Source organism: Betta splendens, chromosome 15 (assembly GCF_900634795.4).
Source record: "Betta splendens chromosome 15, fBetSpl5.4, whole genome shotgun sequence".
Taxonomy (NCBI): Eukaryota; Metazoa; Chordata; class Actinopteri; order Anabantiformes; family Osphronemidae; genus Betta; species Betta splendens.
The window spans coordinates 232,034-249,926 of record NC_040895.2 but is presented as its reverse complement, the minus strand read 5'-3'; the positions used below and the strand labels follow the sequence as shown (position 1 = coordinate 249,926).

Here is a 17,893-nt window from a genome sequence, read left to right as displayed (position 1 = left end):
GTGTGTGTGTGTGTGTGTGTGTGTGTGTGTGTGTGTGTGTGTGTGTGTGTGTGTGTGTGTGTGTGTGTATACACATTAAACAGCTACTGCTTGCAGGTAACAATCCTCTTCTATTCAGGTGCAAGCGGTCTCCATCTGACAAAACACGAAAACTTCCACGGAGGGCTGGATGCCATCTCAGTGGGTGATGGCCTGTTCACTATTCTCACCACTCTCAGCAAAAGGGCAACCTCCGTCCAGGTTATGTTACAGCCCATTCTCACATATATGGCCTGTGGTTACATGGGTAGACAGGTATGTATGAACAGTGGTGTTTGGGTGTTGGTTATTAATAAATGAATACATAAATATGTCTGTCTGTCTGTCTGTCGATCGATCTATAGATAGATATCTGTGTGTGTGTGCGAACAACTTAGAACAACAGATAATGAGGTGGCATATTTTTAATTGATGTGTTTAGGGGTCTCTTTCCACATGTCAGCTCTCGGAGCCTCTTCTGTGGTTTATTCTTCGTGTATTGGACACCAGTGAGGCTCTCAAGTCTTTCCATGATATGGGTACGTACACTTTACTGTTTTCTCGTAGTGAATTACTAAAAAGATGCACATATGAACAGTCAAGCTCGAAGTTATTCATACCCAAGTTAGTTTTATTCAACCAGCAAGCTTTTTTACCAGAAATAACGCAGGCTTCTCTCAAAAGATAATAAGACAATGTACAAGAATGCAAAAATTAAAAAAAAAATATTACTCATCTTTTATTTAGAAGACCCTCCAATGTCTCCGGTGGAGACATTGAAAAAGCTGGTCAGCAAGTATAGGAAGTGTTTGATTGACACTAATAGCCAATAAGGGCTTTTCTATACGTTTTTGAGAAGTGATGAATAATGTAGAAAATGCTACTTTTTGTTCAAATGTAAATAAAAGATTAGTAATAAATTTCTTTTTTTTGTACATCATCTTTTTATCTTTTGGGAGAAGTCTGTGCCATTTCTACTTAAAAAAAATACTTGTTTGGATCAAAGTCAAAAGTTGCCAGGGGTATGAATAATTTCAGATTCAAATGTATATTGTTAGGAGAGTAATCTTTGGAGTTTGGTTGGAAAAACTCGTCTATAACGCGAATGAAAATGCACTAATAGTGTGGCTGTTGATTTACCGAAGTGTGTTGTGAACTGCTATAAGTATTGTAAATGCATAGCTGAAATGGAAAACGCTGTGTGTAATTGGGAATTGGAAAACTTTATTGAAACCTTTATTTTACACTAACTAGGTGGTGTACAATTGATCTGTAACAACATGGTAACGAGCACCCGGGCCATAGTAAACACAGCACGCAGCATGGTGTCCACAATCATGAAGTTCTTGGATTCAGGGCCTGGAAAAGCTGCTGACGGTAACCTCAAGGCCAGAGTGATGACCTCAGAGCCAGACAATGCAGAAGGACTCCACAACTTTGCCCCTCTAGGTAATCTGTTGCATCATGTATTAAACAAAAATTCTACTGTACCTCTTACAGTACATAAAAAACTTGTTTGTTTTTTCAGGCACCATTACCTCCAGCAGCCCTACAGCACAGCCTGCGGAGGTGCTCCTTCAGGCCACGCCACCACACCGTCGGGCTCGCTCAGCAGCCTGGTCCTATGTCTTTCTTCCAGAGGAGGCCTGGTGTGACCTCACTATCCACCTACCTGCTGCTGTGCTACTGAAGGAGCTCCACGTCCAGCCACACCTTGCTTCTCTGGCCAGTTAGTAACACTTTCATTAGTTATTCATTTAAGTAGTTCTTGGATAAGTAGTGAAAAATTATCATAAAAATGAAGAAGTCCAGATTCAATGACTATTACTACTAAGCCTACTACAGTCGTAGCACTTTAAAGTGACCACCTTTTTTACTGCAGTATGTGCGCGTCGCCAGCGCGCCACGGGTGCGTCCCCGACTAAGGATTTTTAATTCTGCAGCAAGCTGAAAAAAATCAGGGTGCTAGTCTCGTTTTAACCACCAGGTGGCGCAAAGATGTGAGGTCCGACTGTTCATTTCTATCTGTGTCTGCACATTAAGGACAAAAAACGATGTCATGGTATTTTATCATTAAATGTAGAGTAGTTCATTTTATATTATATTTAAATTTTTTTATAAATGTATTATTATTATAAATGTTATAGATTATTTTGCGTCTTTGCTCGCTAGTGCGCTAGTGTTTGTTGTCAATTGCCGAAGCTGCTGATGTTTTTACACAGTTTTCAGGCCAGCCTAGAGACACAGTCCCTCCTCCAGCCAATCCAATAGAATAATATAAGTATAATAACATAAAATAGGAATCTATATTTATTCATCAATCTGTGTTATAAATGTATTTTATATGCATATTTGTACTCGTCTTCTGGTTTGTTGATCATGAGGAAAAAATACAAAACAAACTGGATTCTTTTCGTTTCGTCCTATCTTTATATGAGCGACAAACGGAATTCAAGTGTTGTTGTTTTTTCGACACAAGGTACGGAGTTGGATTTAAAGCTGATTTTTCGTTTTGAGAAAAAAGCAGAGAACGAAAAACTAAGTCGTTCTCTCGTTATAGCAGCGTTTAAGTTTAACCAAACTCTTAAAAATTTACTCCGACCGCAATGACCTGTAGTTTGCTCTGACTCTGAATGAAAAGCCCGAATGACAGATGACGTGTCCAGGTAGAGCTTAACCAGAAATGTATGTATGTGATAATGCAGGCAACGAGAGAATCGGGGAAGTGGCGTCACCGTCTGAAGCAGACAGTGATGTGACGTTCCAACGATGGTGCTGAGGAGCCACCTATTCATAGGCAGATGACTTGGATCAAGTTGTCAATGCGCGCTAGTGTTTGTTGTCAAATGCTGATCTCGCTGCTGCCTTTATACAGTATGTCCTCGTGTGTAAGTACTGTGTCGGGTCTGTGTACGTTCTACGTTTGATTTCCCCCTCTAAAATAAATCAAGCCGTTTTCTAGGTAAATTGTCCAGAAAATAAAATACAAAGAACATCCGCTTCCTTACTTCTCTTGATATAAGTGAAAAAACGGAATTTAATCACAGCACCGTGTTAAAACCAAATAAACGAGCTGAAAACCGTGTTTTCAAAACTAGACCTGGAATTAGATTTAAAGCCGTTTCCCGTTTTCTCGTTTTGTGAAAAAAAAAGATTTTATTCTGGGGGACAAATCAAACAGTTGGAACATACACGGACCGTTTTCCGTTTCTCGATTAAAAAGAAACAAACGGCATTTATTCAAAGCAGCGTGTTAAAAACGATAAAAACGTTAAAGCCGCTTTCCGTTTTCTCATTTGGTTTCAACGATTTGGTGCAATTAAACAGTTAAAACACTAAGACATAGGCAATGTGTCCTTTAAACGGAAGCTGCATTATTATACTTTACCGTAATGAAATTTACCACAATATCTGCAGAAAAACAATGTTTTATTACACAGGCAACACAGTGGATTTGGAACTCGCTCCGCGCGAGTTACCGCGTCTTGATGTTGATTCAGTTGCAAAGCAAACTTCAAACCCCATCCCCTACTACGTATTAGCACAGGGACATTAACATATTGTCTCCACTCAGTCAATAGGTGTAAAATACTTTAGCTCCGAGACAAAGAAAAGCTCCATGGGAGATCGGGCAGCGTGATCAGCTGCACCTACGTAGGCTGTGGGACGCCAAAACCTTTCACTTGACTTTTTTTAAAACGCTCTTCTTATGGTATTTCACACAGGTCTGGCAGACTACCACTGCTAAGTTGTAGAGAATATCATATAATAAAAATAAATAAATTGTTTCTCTGCTGCTACAGCCTCTGCTGCGTTGGGTTGTTAGTCTCCCTTTCACCTGTACCACATAAAATGTGTTCCTACGAAGTTGATCAGCCGCTTTCAGAATCACAATCATTTTTATTCCCCAGGTTTGAACAGGGCAAACATTATTTTTATTTACAAAAAAAATTAAAACGTTCACATGTGATTGCCCGCTTTGATGTAGACAAAACTCTTGAGAGCATTTTACTTTACATTCCGTTTATTTCGTTATTCCTACTTTCATATCTGTCTGATAAATAAAAGTGGGCGGGGCCATCCACGTCCCGTAGCAAAGGTAAGCGCTGACTGTGGAGGCTGGGCGCATCAACATACAGGACAAAGACCTGTGTTCCTCTGCTACAGCCTCCTCTTTCAGCCTGTTGTAATTGCAAACGCTGCACTGCGCTCCCTTTTACTTTGATGAGTTTTGTGTCTACATGAAATCGGGCAGAACAACGTCCATGCGTTTGTCACGCTGAAAGCGGCTGGTGAACCTCTTGGGAACATGGCGGTGTGGTACAGGGGAAAGGGAAAATAACGAAATAAACGGAATATAAAAAGGAAACGCTTTCAAGCGTTTTCTGTTTATATTTTTAATGCACATTTATTAAAACTGTACTGTCGTTTTTTCGTAATTTTTGGTGACATTACAGTGCAAACCGTATGGGATTTTTTTAAACAAATAAAAATAATGTTTGCCCTGTTCAAACCTGGGGAATAAAAACGATTCGGATTCTGAAAGCGGCTGATCAACTTCGCAGGAACACATTTCATATGGTACAGGTGAAAGGGAGACTAACAACCCAACGCAGCCGAGGTTGTAGCAGCAGAGAAACGCAGATCTTTGTCCTGCGTGTTGATGCGTGTTTCCCTTCCCCCAGTGTCCCTGCTCTGGGACGTGGATGGCCCCGCCCACTTTCATTCACCAGACGGACATGAAAGAGGAAATAACGAAATAAACAGCTGGTTAACTTCGTAGGAACATGGCTGTAGCTCTGCAATGACTTTATGTGGTACAGGTGAAAGGAGTAATAACGAAATAAACGGAATATAAAATTTTCAAGCGTTTTCTGTTCACCCAAACTAGATGGGTGTACAGTCATCTTTTCAGAAAATTTTTAGCATTTGCATGTTGTTGTAAATGAATAACGAAATTAACAAAATCTACATTTAAAAAAACTGGGAAGAGTTCCGTGTCTACATGAAAGCGGGCAGAACAACGTCCGTGTATGACTCACTGCCGAAAGCGGCTGGTGAACCTCTTGGGAACATGGCTGTAGCTCTGCTAAATAATACAGGCAGCCTATCTTGTATACGAAAATATAAAAATGTTCAGTAATTACAACTCCTGCTTCCACCGGGATTCGAACCCGGGTTAAAAAATTGACATGTCAAGGCTGTTAACAATAAACAAACCATTACACCACAGAGGCGTTGTGACGTTACTCTACATGGGCCTATGTAACATATGTATAAGACAGCCTCATAAAGGCCAGTGTGGGGGCTGATCGCCACCTATAGGCCAAATAGACGCAACACAGCTCCAACGCGCTAAAAACCCGGTGATGCCGCGCTGAAAATGCAAACAGATTGCCGTAAAGGCTGACACATTGAAGTGCTACGACTGTATATTAATACTGCTGTACTCATAGAGTGAGTATGTATGCATGTATGTATGTATGTATACGTATATACACGAATGTATGTATATGTGTAAGATGTAAAATCTCAATCAGATACAAATACTCTTGTAATTGTTATTAACAAAATCTGGGTCTAACGGGTGTGACTACTTTGCAATTTGTCTTTTGTTTTTGTTGAAACACTGTTTCTGTTCTTCCTCTACCAACCAGCTTGCCCATCCTCGGTGTCAGTTGAGATCAGTGCCGATGGGGTGAACATGTTACCACTTTCCACACCAGTTATCACCAGTGGCCTAACATACATAAAGATTCAGCTAGTGAAGGCAGAGGTTGCTTCAGCTGTTTGCCTGAGGCTGCACCGGCCTCGTGATGCCAACACCTTGGGTCTGTCTCAGATCAAGCTCTTGGGCTTGACGGCATTTGGTAACACCTCCTCTGCAACAGTAAACAATCCCTTCTTACCGTCTGAGGACCAGGTTTCTAAAACCAGGTATCAAACCAATCTAAGAGTGAGTGTTTCTATATCTGTTTTATATACGTGTCCTTTTTAACATTCCCTTCCTATCTTACAGCATTGGTTGGCTCCGTCTCCTTCACCATTGCCTCTCTCACGTCAGTGAACTGGAGTCCATGATGGCCAGTGCTGCAGCACCCACTGCCAACCTGCTTCAGACTTGTGCAGCACTGCTTATGTCACCTTATTGTGGCATGCACTCACCCAACATCGAAGCTGTGTTAGTCAAGATTGGCCTGCAGTCAACTCACATCGGACTCAAGCTTATTGACATTCTGCTAAGGAACTGTGCTGCCTCTGGCACCGACCCAGCTAGTGAGTCAGCAAAAGCTGTGTGTGACCTGCAATGTTTTAATGGGCAACAGATCTTAAAATTCAAAAGGTCTTACTACTGAAATGTTGAAGAAACCTTTTCTTTTGCTTAAATATGAACGGTTTAAACATAGGCTAAATTTAAATGTTGTATTGCTCCACCAACTGGCACAAGTACTTCTGAACTGCAAGTGTATTTCAAAGCTTCCCAAATTTCTGCTTTATTATAAGTTAAAGTTTATATCCTCTTTACAATTAAAAGTGTTTCCTAGAACAGTTTACAAGGTACAAGAAATACGGTTTGAGGTAAAATAAAAAGTTTTATGTAATGCAATTTGAAGTATGTTAGATTGGTTTTGTCAGACACACACTAGGTCAGCTCATTCAACATACTGCACCTAAACTGGCAAGGGCAAACCTAATCAATGTAATAAATCACTTTGTCACTATTATCTAAGCCTTTTTTCTGCATATTTGGGCTCAAAGGTCAGGCTTTAAGTAGGTTTGTGTTTACGTACAAATTATTTGTAATGTGATGGCTAGGATAAATAGTTTACAGGGTAGAAAGTGATTTTAGACCATAAAACATTAATGTCATGTTAGTCATTCTGGTTTTTGATTCTGTCTTTGTAGATCTGAACAGTCCTCTGCTGTTTGGACGATTAAATGGCCTTTCTTCAGACTCTACCATTGATATTTTGTACCAGATGGGCACCACACAAGACTCTGGAACTAGAGACAGGTACACTGTAACCCTAACCTTTTTTGATGTAGATACAGACTTTGATTGATGGGGTCCAGGTTGCCTCTTTTGACTTAAACTCTGGATTAATTCCCAAGAAGCACCTGTAAAAACAAAATCAAGAGCAACATTGTTAGTTTTTGTTGAGAAACTAAAGTAATATAAAAATAAAGTGTAAAGCCACTTTACAGGAACCACCTGTTCCTCAACAGACAGAATCCATGCTGTTGGCGTACCTGAAACAAATGAGATGCCCCAAAAATAGAACCGTTTAGCAACTTTGTGTTAAAAATGCAAAGTTGTGGCATACATTAAAGACAGGTCTGGCACTTATCTGTTAACATTAACTAGTATAAGTTCAAAAAATGATTAAAAAAGTTAGCTAAAATTTTATGCCAAAACGGAGTTGGTAATGGTACTGTACCCTCCAATGTTTATATTCTGAGCCTGTTTAAAAGTGAGAGGGCTGAAAATAAAACTACCGGCAGTTAAATTAGAGCTAAACAACGGAAAACCAATGGGTACAGGTCACTAGGCGTTACCAGTATGAGAAATTGCGTAGGATAATAAAACTGATAATGAGTAATGCTGAAGCATTTAAACTTAGTGTAGCTAAACTTTCAGTTAGTAGGTGGTAAAATGGAGTTAGCAATGATTTTGAACTCTCCAACATTTACAGTACTTATGAGTCTGTTTAAAAATAAGCAGCCTCAAACCTAAAGTGACCACCAGTAACGTGAAGTTAAGTAACGTTAACATTACTGTATACTCACGTCTATCTGTGTAAAAGCTACATCTGCTGGAATTTCAGTAAAAGTTATTTATTTTTGCTTTGTATTGTATTAAACTGCTAATAATACTGCATAATTAAATCCTGTTAAGTGACAATATTGTAATTTATTGTGAAATATCACTGTAAATATTGTAGAACACTGGTATATTTTGTAACATCAGCATGATGACATTACCTTAAATGGTCCATACAGTTACAGAAAGAGTAACAACCAAAAAAGAGTCAAAATATATTTTTGGTAATAGACTCATAAGCTCCTTGTTATCTATTTCTATAAGTTACCATACACTGTATAAATCACACTTTGACTCAGCTCCTACTTACTGACTTGGAACATACTGCACAGTTTTCCAAACTTGTATTTGTCAAAATGTATGTTTGTAATTTTAGATGTTTGTAATCTTAACTTTCCAGGATCCAGGCTCTCCTTCAGTGGGTCCATGATTCTTCACGGGTGGCAGCCCATAGGATAAGCAGCCCCATGGAATACACTGGGGCTGGTGCCGACTACTGTTCTGCTTCATCAAGAGAGTATGGTCTCCTTATGCCTTCACCCTCCCACCTCCACTGTGTGGCAGCCATCTTGTGGCACAGCTATGACCTGCCTGTGGACTACGACCTTCCTTCTTTGCTCAACAGAAACCTTTTTGAGTAAGTCTAAATCCTTAATACAGTTTTTATTATACAAACCTATGCAAAACAGGAGCAGTCTCAATAAAGCTGTGACCAGGTGTACTGTTAGTCTGTATATAGTGTATAATGTTAGACCAAAAATTGAAGCTTTAGACTGCTTTGTAATATAAGTGGGTGTACAACAGAATGAGGAAAGGTTTTACTTGTATAAATCAGCGGACCCCCAACCTGTTTTGCGCCATGGACCGATTTAATTTCACAATATTTTCACAGACTAATCCTTAAGGTAATCTGTGCCGGATACAAAAATACAATAAAATTCCACCAGCATAGAAATTGGTATTTTCTAAATATAATAAAAAACTTGCTTGGTCTCCAAATGGCAAAGCAGTTTTGAAGGCTTCATTGTTTCATTAGAGCCGTTTGCTATATATTATGCAGTGCAGACATGATGCGTGGGAACAACCTGTCATATAGATTCATTTTAAGTATGACTCTAGGTAATTATTATTGTTAAATTCAGCTTTCTTTTTCTTTGAAGGCATAGGCTTTTCATCTGTCTCCTCACTGGCTCTTTTACCCTCCATAAATAAACTTTCCAAACTTGTTTGTTTGCTAGTTTGGCAGCTTTAATTTATCAGTATTAAGTGTACGTTCTGGTAGTCTGACAATTTCCAAATTAGAATATTAGGTATGCTTCCTGTGTGGCACTGTACTAATTGACCCACAGCCTGGCGGTTGGAGACTGCTGGTATAAATACCAGACTTTGACATTTTGGATGAATGTAACTTATTACAAAAATTGTAAGCTGAGTCATTAAAATTACCATAAACTAATCTAAGAATATCCACTCTGTTTATGTCCTTTTGATAAACATAAGCAACACGTAGACATTAAATTTCTGGTTGATTACTGATTGCCATTATTGTCCTTCTCTCTAGAATGATATATAACTGGTCTATGTCACTGCCGTGCAACATTGTGTTGAAGAAGGCTGTGGACAGCCTGCTGTGTTCCATGTGTCACATCCACCCCAGCTACTTCTCTCTACTCATGTCTTGGATGGGGATTGTCCCAGAGCTCAATACCAGCCACACTCATGCCCAGCACCACCGCCTTGCAATAACTGATGATAGCAAAAAGCAACACGACGCCAACACAAATGCTACAGGACTTACAGATGATTCAAAGCATGTGAGACCCCCCATTAATCTATCTGAGGCACAGTTAACCACACTGGCAGCTGCTTCACAGTCTCCAGGAGCCATAGAGCAGCTATTGGATTCAGGCCTACCCTCAATGCTGGTTCGAAGTTTGGTGCAGTTCTGCATTGGCCATCTGGCCAGTGCTGACCTTCCTCTGCCTGCTGGTCAGGCTGACAAGCGGTACTATCATCACCACTATCACTCGCCTCAGTGTTGGCCAACCCTGTCTGCAGAGCTAGCTGCTCCTGTGCTACACTTCCTAACAGAAGTAGGCAACAGTAATGCTATGAAAGACTGGCTAGGAGGACCAGAGGTCAACTCATTGTGGACGGCGCTGCTCTTCCTTCTCTGCCATGCCAGTGCTAATGCTGGTAACAACAAAGACTGTCAACCTCTTAGCTCTGGAACATCTGCAGGTACCTCTCCATTTTGCACTCTACCATCAGGCTCACGCTTTTCTCTAGCATCTTCTGAGCAAGAAGAAGGGCTTACCACCCAGCAGAGGACAGCTCTGGAAAATGCCACTGTAGCATTTTTTCTTCAATGCATCTCCTGTCACCCCAACAACCAGCGACTGATGGCACAGGTCTCTTCATACAGTACATATTGTTTATATAAGAATGTGGGTAATAATGAGGCTATTTTGTTCATTTGAATCATATTTATTCCCATGAATCTGTATTCCAACAGGTCCTTTGTGAGCTTTTTCAGTCTGCACCCCAGCAAAACAATGTGCCAGTTTCTGGGAACATCTCAGGCTTCATACGGAGGCTTTTTCTGCAGCTCATGCTGGAGGATGAGAAGGTCACAGTCTTCCTACAATCTCCCTGTCCGGTGCGTAACTTTGTCCATTTTCAAGTATCCATTAAATCTCCTTTTCACAGGAACACACAAAAAGAGGTTTATGTACTGTCTTATATTGCTGTAGGGCATTTACAGTACTGCTTAGGTGTCTTTTGTTGGAGATCAAATAAATACATTAATTAATCATATATATATTCCTACCACTACCTTTGAGGAAAAGATTGTTCCAGTACAGTAGTAGCAGCGAAATTAGAATATTCTTGTCTTTTTTTTTAATAGATGGGGCAGGAAACCTGCCTTGACCAAACATCAAGAAAACACAACAATCATGGTCAACAACGATGTCTGTTTTGAATCAGATGCTCTTTGCCTAACTGAATCAATTTTATAAGGAACAGTCTTTTCTGATTGCTGTGCAGATGTAATCCACAGCTAATGAACAACTTGCTGTACAAAGTAATAGGTAGATATCATATCATTAGATACACATTTGAAAATACACATTAATAACCCGGAAATTTGGATAGTCCCGTAAATAAGTTAGGAATTGCTGGGCCCATCCTCTGAAAATATTTCTGATTCATGGCTTTTGAACACTAGCCATACCCCAATCCCTGTTAAACATGAACTCACAACTACTAGAATGCAGTAAAGTGCTATTAAATAGTATGTGTGAATGTTTGGTTCAAACTGATTCAACCTTGTGTACTCTCTCTTGACACCCTAATGCATTGAATTTTGAAAAGTAAAAACTGGAAAATAATTTATTTGCAAAATGACCAGAAAATATTTTGTCTTTATAAATTTACAGTTTAATATAGTAACCTGCTAAAAGCAAGAGTAATTAATGATATCTCATTTTTCATTATTCATAGGTTTTCCTACAGAGATGATTTAGAGTGTCTCACATGAAATGTACTAGCAAACACCATGGAGCTTTTCAAAAACGCTTGACTACCTGAAGTAAATCAGGACGCTCCATATACATGTGTTTTTATAACTGAGTAAAACAAAACCATTTCTTTGGTTTATAGTTATACAAAGGCCGCATTAATGCCACCAGCCACATGATCCAACATTCCATGTATGGAGCAGGCCACAAGTACCGAACCCTCCATCTTCCTGTCTCCACCACACTGGCTGACGTCCTCGATCGTGTGTCTGGTATGTTTTTCAAGGAACATTCTTCAGTACTATAATTCCCGTACTATGGAGCGGCCCCAATTTAATCCGTACCAATTTTGTTATCGTACATGGACTGTAACACTGCTGGTTAAAAAAGTAGTACAACAGCGTACCACAAACATATTAGTTACAGTCATGCAAGTCCCAGATGTTTGTTCACACAGACACACCCAGCATTACAGCAAAGCTGATCAATGAGCAGAAGGAGGACAAGGACAAGAATAATCACGAGGAGAAGGAGAAGATGAAAGCTGACAGCAGCTTTCAGGACAACTACAGCGTTGTTGTGGCCTCAGGTACATAGTCCCTTTTTTCTAAATTAATTAGAATCATAATAGGTGACAATGGTTTCTGTGTTTTTATTTAATATATCCTTTGTGGTTATCTGAGAGAGAGAGAGAGCGCGAGAGAGTATTTTCAAACTGCTCAGGAGGATCCTTGCTAGGTTCTCCGTGCATGTGATGGTAGCCTGCCATCTGTTTTCACATGTAACCCCTCCACTCACTTTAAAGTGTGTCAAAGATGATCGCATCGACATGCTGGGAAGTTGTCGTTTTAATGAGCATTGTCTGGAACACATTAAAAACCAATCACATAAGACTGGCATTAAAAAATGATTTTTTTTCTAAATATAATGTTGTTGTTGTATTGTTCATGCAACAACGTCTGCCTCACCCATTCGGTGAACAATGTTAAGCTACAGCTTTACTAACCTTGTAGTGGGACACCCAACACCTGAGCTAATAAATAGGCTTTCTAAACTTAGCTGTAAGTATCACTGGTACTTATCGCTACCAATATCAATAATGTGTGAATATGGAAGTTGTGATGTTGTATGTCATGGCTACTAATAAGTATTATGAGATTATGTATAACAATTCATATGTTTGTGTGTATATGATATATGTATATGTTTGTATGAGTGTGTGCAAATACCTTAACACTACCATTGGTATTAATATTAATTTCAAAGGTAAATCACAGTACAGCAGTTGTTTAGTTATGAATGTGTCAGCCTAAGGTACAGCCCTACTTATTTATTTTGCGCCGATTGTTTGCTTAACTGATTTGCTTGGTTTCAGCAGCTGGTTGCTGGAAAAAAAGAAAGAAATAACACTGCTCCAATGAGGGGGGGGGGGAATTTTATTAGCTTTAACTTTTTTAATTTAAGTATTAACATATGATTGGTCTTTTAATTTCGCGTCTCAGGTTTAAAATCCCAGTCCAAGCGTGCTCTTTCAACTCCTCCTCGACCCCCATCAAGAAGGGGTCGTGTGATGAATGATAAGTTAACTGCGTCATCTAGTATGGATCCCTCTACGAAAACCATCAGCGTGCCTGTCTTCCACCTCTACCATAAGCTGCTACCAGGTATCATACGAAATGTAAGGTTACATGCCAAGTTCCATCTTTCAGAACATGGACATTGTAGTTTGTTGTTTGGTCCTTCAGGTCAGCCCCTCCCACCTGAGTTGACACTTGCCCAGTTACTGGCGCTGCTGTACGACCGCAAACTGCCACAAGGCTACCAGTCCATCAACCTGATCGTGAAACTTGGCTCAAAGATCATCTCTGACCCTGGTCTGTCTAAAACTGACTCTTTTAAGAGGCTGCATACAGAAAAAGGTACTGAGATACAGCTCTCGAGTATGTTAACTGTAGTAAAAAGACACATGTACACACACTGTATATCTGTGTATTTATGTGTGTATATGTGCACACATACACTCCCGAAATTATTCATACCCTTGGCAAATTCTGACCTGAAGTTACTTTTATTCAACCAGCAAGGTTTTTTTTTTTGTTTGTTTTTGACCAGAAATGATACACGCCTTTCCCAAAAGACAAGGCAATGTGCAAGAGAAAGGGGGGGAGAAAAAATTTTTACTCATCTTTTATTTACATTTGAAGAAAAAGTGGCATTTTCTACACATCATCTACATTCATCACTTCTCAATAATCAATAGAACAGCCTTTATTAGCTATTACAACAAGCAAACACCTTCTAGGCTTCTAAATAAATGATGAGTATTAGTTTTTCCACACTGACATAGTTTTATTATCTTTTGAGAGAAGCCTCAGAAGTGTTATTTCTGGTCCAAAAAAGTTACAAAACTTTTCCAGAGGTATAAATAATTTTGCACTCAACTGTGTGCTGACACACACAAAGAACTAGACCAGCATAACATGACAAATAACAAGTAACAACAAAAAATGACAGCAGTATGAACAGCACAACAGAAGTCATACAAGAGATGACCCTTGTGATGAAATGAAATTTTTGTTTTCAGTTTCCATCAAATCATTCATCGTTAAGTCTGTGGTGCTGTAAACTGTTTCAGTGTTCATTGTAGTGATGCAACGTCAACGTTTTTTACTCTTGTATTTTGATTATTTTCATAGCATGCATTTGAACATCTCACAAATGTAATTACGTAAAACCTTGCAGATAGAGCCTCACATTTAGTTTGGTTTAGGATCTTTATGTACAAGGAAATGTTAAATATACTGCTGAATGTTTCCCACACAAAATACTACTCTCTCTGCTGTCCTTGCAGTGGATCACTGTGAAATGCTGAATAGTTGTCCTGAGGATGACCCAATGGTACCCAGTGAAGAATGTCTAGATGCCACCACCGATGAAATTCTGCTGGAGACTAATCCCATTCAGTCACCCCTGCAGGTCTTTGCAGGCATGGGTGGATTGGCCCTTATTGCAGAGAGGCTCCCTATGCTCTATCCCGATGTCATTCAGCAGGTAAGACTCGGGGAGGAACAAGCCCATGCATAGAAGATCGGTTTGGTTCAATTAGTTTGGTATTTTATTTTATTAAGCAAGTTTTGCTTAATTGAAATAAACAAAATCTATTAACAAGTTAAGGACTGCACTTGTTGATTATACATGTACATGAAGGATTGTTAAGTAGTTAAGCACAATGTAATCAGATTATTATTGCTATGTGTATAGCTATGTCAGAATCATCACTAGAATTCGGTAGCTAAGGGATTAAAATGATAATTCTAAAAAATGACAATTCCGACACTAGTAAACTAATGCATTAATTTACTGTGTGATGAGTTCTAAGGCTCCAGTAAAAGCATCTTTACTTTTTTGTGGTTAGATAGCTTGGTTTACTTTGTTCTGTAATATAATATTGACTGTGTGTGTAAGTCAATGTCCCTATTGAAATAAAATGTTCATACGCTCATACTCTCTCTCCTTCTGAATGGTTATTTACAGGTCAGTGCCCCAGTGGTGCCCTCGGCCACACAGGAGAAGCCTAAGGATAGTGATCAATTTGAGTGGGTAACCATTGAACAGTCGGGTGAATTGGTTTATGAGGCGCCGGAGTCTATTGCTGCAGAACCACCCATCAATAAGCAGCCGTCCCAATCATCAACGTCATCTTCATCATCGTCCTCAGTGCAAGCTATGTCCCCTATTCCTGCTCACTCACTAGCAGCTTTTGGGCTGTTCCTGCGCCTGCCAGGCTATGCAGAAGTGCTGCTGAAAGAGAGGAAGCACGCCCAGTGTCTGCTGCGACTCGTTCTTGGTGTCACAGATGATGGAGAGGGCAGTAAGTCTGAAATCACCTAATTTAATTAATTTAATTAACTAATATGCCATTCAAAAAGCAACAATATTAGTTTCAGGTTTGGGACCAGTTTCAAATGTTAGTTCTAAACAAAATACACAAAAATACTTTCAGTTTTGTAAGTTATTTATCTGCTTTGCTTTTCTTAGGTCATATCCTGCAGTCTCCATCAGCCAATGTGTTACCCACGTTGCCATTCCACGTCTTGCGTGCGTTATTTAGCAGCACTCCTCTAACCACTGATGATGGCTTGCTTCTACGCCGCATGGCTCTGGAGATTGGTGCCATCCACCTTATCCTGGCTTGTCTGTCAGCTCTTAGCCACCATGCTCCACGAAACCCAAATGCCAGCACTAGTGTTTCAGAGGTATGGCCTACACACATTCACAGGATGTTATTGTGATTCCTACTATCCAATTTGCTTTTCTAAGGCTGTCTCCTAAGTCTATGAGGACTTTTATTGTATATAAGGCAATGGCCACTTGAAGTTACCCAACTCTCTCCTGTTTTTCAAAATATTTTGTAAGAAATTTGTTTAAAAGCTGTTCTTAGTAACTTGTTATTGGCTTCACAATGCCTTTTGGTTAAAGTGCTTGGCTCTGATGCCTGGAAACCCAAGTTCGATGACCCACCTAGGGCGGGAAATACTTTATCTAGTTAGTGTATGAAATGTTGTTACAGCCACAGATATCTACTTGCCATGGTGGGGGGACCAGTGAGGAGCAGCAGCTCTACTGGGCAAAAGGAACTGGTTTTGGTACAGGATCTACAGCTTCAGGCTGGGACGTAGAGCAGGCCCTAACCAAACAACGACTAGAAGAGGAGCATGTCACATGTCTACTGCAGGTAGGACTACAAATCAGTGTCCAACTTCAAAATGTGACACACTGTATTCTATTTATATATGAATATATTTTTTCAGGTTTGTGTTATGTTTATGTGTTTCTTGCTCAACAGTCTCCCATTTTTGGGGGACCTTGGTTAACTTATTTCTGGGGTACCATTAGTTATCATGACTATATGCCTTTGAATCAGTGTTTCAACTCAAACAAGTTAGTTTCATTTTTTAACTTTTTTTGCTTCTGCACTGCCGTTTTAAACAGGTATTGGCAAGCTACATTAACCCAGCAGGGTTGAGTAGCTTCCAACATGCTGATGGTTGTTCAGCGGCCAGCAGAGCCCACAACACTTCAGCACTACCAACAGTGCTGCAGGAGCTCCTGAGTCAGTCCTGTCTCATCCCTGCTATGTCCTCCTACCTACGCAATGACTCAGGTAAGGCATCTGAGAATTACGTGCAATCACCACACCATAAGTAAGAGAGGCAGCATTCTCTCTTGACCTGTGTGTGTGTGTGTGTGTGTGTGTGTGTGTGTGTGTGTGTGTGTGTGTGTGTGTGTGTGTGTGTGTGTGTGTGTGTGTGTGTGTGTGTGTGTGTGTGTGTGTGTGTGTGTGTGTGTGTGTGTGTGTGTGTGTGTGTGTGAGAATACCGATTATCAGTGAAGTTCCCCATGAAGGACACAGACTGTAAAAGCTCTGTGAGGAAAAAATTCTGCTCTAGAAAGAAAGTAGTTGTAATGAATCAACTTTCAGACAACCTGGTTTAGAAAGTAGTCAAATGAACTGTAAGTTTATAAATTCTGTAAATATAACTCATCTGAGCTCAAGAAAGTATTCAGTATAATTCAAAAGTAGTATATTGTGCATTTTTATTTTAAAACTACTAGTCTCCCGTAAGAGCAACAGCGTTGTAACGCCGTCAACTTTATTGTCCTCTTATTTTAATACAACTCGTATTTAGAGCAAGTGAGCAACAGACCTTCCAAATATTTATAATAAAAATAAACTGCATTAACAGACAATTAATGCGTTAACGTACCCAGAACAATTTTTTTTAACAATAACGCCTCTTGTACGTTGTCTTATTATCTTTTGGGAGAATTTCCTACCTCCCGGGGTTTATTATAAATCTCATCTTCTCACCAAGTGTTTGTCTATTGTCTATTTATTTTAAGGTGAAACTCACTGAAACTCATCAACGCGTTAATGGCAGAAAACCTGTGCATTTAATAGATAGAAGTTGACTTAGTCTTTGCATTGTGTGTCTGTGTGCGCCACACTAAGCATTGAGAATGAGGAGAAGAAAGCTGTCTGAGGACTTGTGGAAAAATATCAACAATCTCAAGGTTACAAGTTTCCTTTGTCCACAGTGCACATAATCTTCAAGAAGTTTGCAGCCCATGGCATTGTAGCTAATCTCCCTGAGCAAGGATGGAAGAGAGAAATTGATGAAAGGTTGCAACACAGGCTAGTCCGGATGGTGGATAAGCAGCCCCAAACAAGTTCCAAAGAAATTCAAGCTGTCTTGCAAGCTCAGGGTGCATCTGTGTCTGCATGAACTATCTGTTGACATTTAAATGAAAACAAACGCTATGGCAGGAAACCTAGGAGGACCCCACTGCTGACACAGAGAAATAAAAAACAAGACTACAGTTTGCCAAAATATACTTGAGTAAGCCACAATCCTTCTGGGAAACATCTTATTTACCAAAAACAGAACGAGGCCTACAAAGAAAAGAACGCAATACCGATAGTTAAATATCGTGGTGGTTGAAAGATGTTTTAGGGTTGTTTTTGTGCCTC

The 17,893-nt window shown here is 39.8% G+C and overlaps 1 protein-coding gene across 3 annotated transcripts in view; it reads left to right on the top strand.

Annotated features, from left to right (window-relative positions):
• Positions 1 to 17,893, top strand: part of birc6 (baculoviral IAP repeat containing 6) — a 100,267-nt gene that overhangs the window by 59,306 nt on the left and 23,068 nt on the right. For all 3 annotated transcript variants that reach the window (XM_029127536.3, XM_055502776.1, XM_029127535.3), the window contains exons 46-64: positions 119 to 294; positions 461 to 557; positions 1,273 to 1,467; positions 1,547 to 1,747; positions 5,676 to 5,955; positions 6,038 to 6,294; positions 6,925 to 7,033; positions 8,241 to 8,477; positions 9,402 to 10,251; positions 10,356 to 10,499; positions 11,504 to 11,633; positions 11,819 to 11,950; positions 12,864 to 13,025; positions 13,107 to 13,280; positions 14,213 to 14,412; positions 14,896 to 15,232; positions 15,400 to 15,617; positions 15,932 to 16,096; positions 16,354 to 16,525. In XM_029127536.3, the coding sequence (XP_028983369.1) occupies positions 119 to 294; positions 461 to 557; positions 1,273 to 1,467; positions 1,547 to 1,747; positions 5,676 to 5,955; positions 6,038 to 6,294; positions 6,925 to 7,033; positions 8,241 to 8,477; positions 9,402 to 10,251; positions 10,356 to 10,499; positions 11,504 to 11,633; positions 11,819 to 11,950; positions 12,864 to 13,025; positions 13,107 to 13,280; positions 14,213 to 14,412; positions 14,896 to 15,232; positions 15,400 to 15,617; positions 15,932 to 16,096; positions 16,354 to 16,525 (4,236 nt within the window). The remainder of the gene's footprint in view (positions 1 to 118; positions 295 to 460; positions 558 to 1,272; positions 1,468 to 1,546; positions 1,748 to 5,675; positions 5,956 to 6,037; positions 6,295 to 6,924; positions 7,034 to 8,240; positions 8,478 to 9,401; positions 10,252 to 10,355; positions 10,500 to 11,503; positions 11,634 to 11,818; positions 11,951 to 12,863; positions 13,026 to 13,106; positions 13,281 to 14,212; positions 14,413 to 14,895; positions 15,233 to 15,399; positions 15,618 to 15,931; positions 16,097 to 16,353; positions 16,526 to 17,893) is intronic.